Below are 6,000 nucleotides of genomic sequence, written 5' to 3'. Positions count from 1 at the left end.
GTAATTGTGTACGTTAAAGATTAATTATTGCACAATATTATGTGATTTGGTTGGATTTGAGTATCGTATTAATTTTGTTGTATATATAATTGATCGTACAATTATGTTTTGGGTTTTAATGTTGTTTCTACAGGGAGTGTTGTTTTTATCTAGGTTTAGGGTTATTAATGTAGAGTATTATTTTGGGTTGAGAATTAATTAATTTTGGGTACTAGTATTAGCCCTGTAAGAGTTGAGATATTTATGAATCCAATTGTCGTGTAATTTGGGTACTCGTGCCATTATTGAGATACTATGTATTAATTTGTTAATGGTTATTTGATCAATGTATGAGATCAAAAGGTTGAGAGTGATTATTTTGTTATTGGTTTGAGGCTCGGCGTTATAGACCTTAGTCCTTGGCATGTTTGGTAATGAGATAATGATCATGAGTTAAGAATGAGGTACAATCTTTATTATTTATTTTTCTATGGTCCCCTACATTGGGAATTGGCCCGTGTGTGGTCTGGTTCAAGGTGTTTTCTAATTTTTGGGAGTATTCAAGTTTTTATACTTGTTGGTTTGTTATTCAAATTACTCATGTCCAAGGCTAGGTATAAAACAAAGAGCGTGGCACACTTATTGGTTAGAGGAGTTAATTGAGTAAAAGTTCGTTTTAATATTCGAGGTTGAGATTGATAAAGGTTATTTTTAGAGTAGGGAGTTATTTTACTCATCTTGAGGTGTATACGTGTAATGTAGTTTCAAACTACATTGTTTAATTGAGTTGGTTATATTAATTATTCTATTATACTCTGTATTCTGATATATGGTGATTACTCAGCTTTTTGCTGACGTGTGTGCTATTTTGTTGTGCTACTTGTGTTTGCGGCCATGTCTTTTTCTTATGGTGGCCCTGCGACGATCTATTTTGGAATTTGTCCTTAATGGTGAGCAGAAAAGATTGTTTAAACAGGTTGATCAAGTGATCATAGCTAAAGGAGCTCAAGGGTTTCGATTAGTTTGTTATAACGAGTTTATAAAGTTGTACAAATAGCTCACTTAGATTTATTGGGTTGTAATTATTGGGATTTTGTAAGCCTTAACACTTGACAGGTTGTCGAGTGTGGCGATAATACCTCCGATTTAGGTGTATGCTTCCGCAATTTTATTTAAAGGTCGTTAATTTTCCTTTAAATTCTTGTTTATTATTAATTAGTAAATCGGGGGTGTTACATTAAGGGACTAAGCTGGGAGTTCGTTCTGTCTCAATAAGTTGAGGAAGGATTATGTTTGTTATGAGCCTCTTCTCATTGGATTTTACGAGCCCTTGCTTATTTCTGCCCCCGCTCCTTTCCCGAACTCCAAAAAGGTAGGGAAAGCGAGCAAGGGGCAGCCTTATTGCAGTTCCTTCATCCCCAAGGGGGGCTTCGGGGGGGGGGGGTAATGGTCTGATTAATCGGCAAAAAACCGAAAATACTGATGATACAAATTACGGAAAGAAAGTCTCATCCTGCACTCCCTGGGGGAATTTTGATGAAGTATACCGTCGTTTCATTTTCGGGGCATGCGAAGGTGTTCAAGCTTGTAGGAGGGTCATTACGCCTCCGTCTTGGACACGTTCACGAACGCACTCGGAGTTCCTGAACAGGTGGGTCGAACCCACCCCAAGCTCGTTAGCTCTCCTGATACTAGGCTGTTATCCTCTGAGTACGTTCAACCATTGCCTTCTTGTCCTCGTTGAAATCTTTATCCTAGGGAAGATAAAGACAATGAGCTAATGGAACACGGTTCCATTTTCTTAACAAAAGCCATACAACATTTATATTGTATAGCTTATTGGGAATTACATGCATTATTAATGTAATATACTGTATACTATTTTTAAATAATAATTCTTGACTTATTATTTCATCTTTCTAATACACATTGCATTTATTTATTCCACATAAGCTGCCTCATTTTTATATTACTATATCACAAATTAATTATGGAAAAAGATTATTACTTTCGTGCATCGCACGACACTAATCTAGTCTACTTAAAATTGCGATTGCCGATTTCATTTTATTTTTGCCAATAACTAATCTTTGACAAAAAAGAAGGGGTCAAAGTAGCAGCGCGTATATCTTATGAGACAAGACAGACAAGTAAAAAGAGTGTAATAAGGCCTTAAGGAGGAAGGGAACGAGAGAAACTTGGGCAAATAAAAATGTGGTAGCAACAAAGAACAAACTGTTTCGTATCTATCCTAAGCCTCTGAACTCAACGAACGATCAATCGATCACATCTTTCGGGAAAAATAGAAGAGGAGAGAGAAAAAGCAGTTTTAGTTTCAGCTGGATTCAATTGTACTCAGAAAACCCCAAAATTAGTTGTTGCTGTTGATAAATCTGATTGAAGTTAGTGAGATTATTGATCAAATTCTCTTAGAATTGAAAAAGCATGGTGAAGGAAACCGAATTTTATGATGTTCTTGAGGTTAGCCCTACTGCTACTGAAGCCCAGATTAAGAAAGCCTATTACAATAAGGTAATTTTTAATAATTCTCGATTTAATCGTCAATTGCTTTTGCTTGCTTTTGTTTTTAACTTTGTTTTTGATTTACCTCTATTTTACCCTAAGTTTAAGGTTTCTGATTTAGGTTAATTAATGTTAGGTTGATTTCATTGATTATGTGTTTCCATTTATGTATATTTGCATTATTTGTTTATAACTCATGCAGTGTCACTGAAATCATAAAAATTGTTCGGCTGTTTGATATCTTATCGTTTCAGACTAAGAACTGAGCATATTGTATTTGTGATGAGGGTGTAAGAAAGGCTTGTAATAATTTGGGTACTTAACTGTAACATGATCTGGCTTCTTTTGAATCATGGGAGAGAGAAGAGATGATCCGAATGAATCACGAAAGAATGACGGTTGCCACATTTGTAGCTAAATCTAAGCATTAGAGGCTTACTCATGAGCCAATTTGTATCTTTAAATTATAAAAAGCTGAATGGGAGAAATGATGCTCCAAATGAATTGCATGCTTTCAACTGTATATAAACCTTACAATTCATAAAGGAGAACTTGAAAGCAGGAAGTCACAATGCTTTGCAGTAAGAAGTCCTTTTTTTCTTCTTCATCCAATTGGACTGACTAATTGGTAAAGGAACAGATTTTATCGGATTTTTAACACTGCTTGTTTACACCTAAAATCCTTAGATAATTAAAGATAAATTAAAGTCTTTTCATGACAGGCTCTAATTTTAAATTATAAGTGTTAGAATACTTAGGCAAGAGATATTGTATTTTTTTTTAATTTTATTTTAAATTAATTTTTCTTTGTAATAATGTGTCTGTGGTGCTTGTAGGCGCGGCAAGTTCATCCAGATAGGAATCCTAATGACCCCCTTGCAGCTCAGAAGTTTCAGGCAAGTACATCTAATTTGAATAGCCTAATGATATTTTAAAGTTGTTATCCTTTTACCAAATTATAAGGGCTCCTGATCTTTATAACTTCATACCTTCGACAAGAATATAAGCCGTTAACATTTCAATTTGGACCAGATTAGGAAATTCTTCATGATTGATTGAGTTTTGGCTACAAACCCGTGGCTAGTGGTGGTATTTGATTTTCTTTAGTAATGTGATTTGGCATTAGTGAAAATGTTATATGTATTGTTTTCATGCAGTCAATCTTATAGACTCTTTTTTTTTTTTTTTCAATTTTTTTTAAAGATAACTTTATATCAATTTTTTGTTTATTTTTTATTTTTATTTTTTTTTTAAAAAAATTAGAAAACTTAAAAGGCACACATGTTACCTTTAAATTTTCTAATTTTGATTGATTCGTATTAATGAGTAGACTATTCATATTCAATTGTTATGTTTTTAATTTTAATTTTTTTTAATTCTTTTATTTTTACGAATATGCTACTAAAGATATGTATTGTCCAAGTAATACAATGATAAATGTACAGTCAAAATAGGGGAAACATTTAGGAACGAAGGAAGTTGAGATATGAAACAAATTGATTAGAGTTAAGATTGTTGTGGCTTCAACTAGACTATCACTCATTATGTATGAATTACTACTCATATTGTGGTTCTCGAAACTTTTGAAACATTGTAGGATAAAGGAGAATCAAAGAGGAAATTGGAAAGGGTAATCATCCTTTTTTCCATGAAGGTGCCTCACATCTACAATACTTGCTCGAAAGGTTGAAAGCCTCATAAAGAGCGGACTCCTCTAGTTGTGTGTGTGTGTGTGTGTGAGAGAGAGAGAGAGAGAGAGAGAGAGAGAGAGAGAGAGAGTACTCAGATATCAACAATGGTGTAGGTAAGACAAGAAAAATGTGTAGTTAGGAATTAGGCAAATAGGGTACAACATTTAGGAAAGCCCGTTCAAAGAGTTGCACAGTATTCCTTTTAACGTCATTTTTTAAAATATGACACAGTGTGATTCTCAACCACCACTCACTACTACAACCATCACTTTTCCAAAGACTTATTATTGCCTCAAAGCAATATTATGACTTTGTCCGGCTTCTAACTGCCACCTAAAACACTAATGCCAAATAAAGCCATAATGCTTAATTTTATTCTTTACTTTTATTGTCTTTTAAGCTTTTTTAATCTTCTGGGTCATTTATGTCTTAAGGAGGAAGAGTTTGTCAATCAATATACACTCATATATCCATGAGTTTTTTTTTTTTCTCTTTTTCATTTATCATTAGCTTTATTTGGAATGCAGTCTTCGTGTGTGAAATATGTTATTGTACCTTGGGACTGAAGATAAAAGAAAGGTAAAAGAAAGGTCTGGTTGGTGAAATATGGAAGATCGTTGTTGGCAATTTGGTGGTGCTCTTGGAAGTAGGATTTTCGAGTGTATAATGTTCGGGTTGGTTCTTGATTTTTTTGATATTGTATAGATATTGCTTTATGATAACTTCAGGATATTATTATATTTTGTCCTTACCCCTCTTTTTGTTAGAGAGTGTCAATCTTATATATTTCATTTTTCTTCTATCAAGAACCATAAATTACTTGTTCCTTTTGGGCTTTGTAGTTGTATACACATGCATTAACAATTTGAAAATTTAAATGTTGGTATATGTGGAAGTCTGTAATTTTGATTTTGATACATGTCATGTTTCCGCACCTATGTCTGAAAATTTTTGGATCTTAACAAATTATAGTTGTGTATTAGACTTGATTTTAGTACCTCGGTCCTTTTAATACTGTGTGTTGTGTGATGTGCGATGTATAATGTATGTTAATACATAAGGGCGTCTGACACAAGAGATTATTAAGCTGTAGGTTTTAATATCAAACAAGATCAACAACCATGTAAACTTAGACCTCTTCGTAGAGTGCAAGTAAATAACTATCTACTGCAAAAGGTAAATGTATAATGTTATTAACGTATGCACTAAAGTGCTGTAAGGAAGCAATGATGTTCAAATAAAAAAGCATATACTTCCTCTGTTTTTTAGTTGCATCACTTTGTAAAATGCGAATTCTAGGTGTTTTGGAGGTGAGAGATAGAGAATAAAAAAAATAGACCCATGTGATAGGACAGAGGTAGAGAGAGTTTATTAACTAAAAAGGGAAGTGATGCAACTAATTAGAAACTTTTGTTTTAGGAAAGTGATGCAACCAAAAAGAAATGGATTAAGTATATGTTTTCTACAATATAATTACTTCTTTACTAGTAACAAAATGTGTAATTACTTTGGACATGGACTGTTGATAAGTTTTGTTTATTCAGGTTTTGGGAGAGGCTTACCAGGTATTGAGTGACCCAACACAACGTCAAGCTTATGATGCATACGGAAAGTCTGGAATTTCTGCGTTAGTCTCTTTACTCTTTCTTCATTATGATGATCATTTGCATTGTTCTTAGTTCTTACTCTACCTACGCCTTTTATTTTCATGCATGAATTTTTTTAGCAGGTGATATTCTAAGGAAAGCTAATAATGGGTGAAATGTTTCTCTTATCTATTTTAATGGATTTGTTGGTTATTAATGTT

At 33.4% G+C, this 6,000-nt stretch overlaps 1 protein-coding gene across 2 annotated transcripts in view; it reads left to right on the top strand.

The window, feature by feature from the left end:
• Positions 1 to 2,130: 2,130 nt before the first annotated feature.
• LOC145613387 (chaperone protein dnaJ 10-like) overlaps positions 2,131 to 6,000 on the top strand; it is a 59,544-nt gene continuing 55,674 nt past the window's right edge. For both annotated transcript variants that reach the window (XM_081668486.1, XM_081668485.1), the window contains exons 1-3: positions 2,131 to 2,511; positions 3,339 to 3,398; positions 5,738 to 5,820. In XM_081668486.1, the coding sequence (XP_081524612.1) occupies positions 2,425 to 2,511; positions 3,339 to 3,398; positions 5,738 to 5,820 (230 nt within the window). In that variant the 5' untranslated portion in view covers positions 2,131 to 2,424. The remainder of the gene's footprint in view (positions 2,512 to 3,338; positions 3,399 to 5,737; positions 5,821 to 6,000) is intronic.

The sequence above is a fragment of the Chenopodium album genome, chromosome 25 (genome assembly GCF_948465745.1).
Source record: "Chenopodium album chromosome 25, dcCheAlbu1.1, whole genome shotgun sequence".
NCBI classification, from domain to species: domain Eukaryota; kingdom Viridiplantae; phylum Streptophyta; class Magnoliopsida; order Caryophyllales; family Amaranthaceae; genus Chenopodium; species Chenopodium album.
The sequence above is the reverse complement of the archived record's forward strand: the minus strand, read 5'-3'. Positions and strand labels throughout refer to the sequence as shown.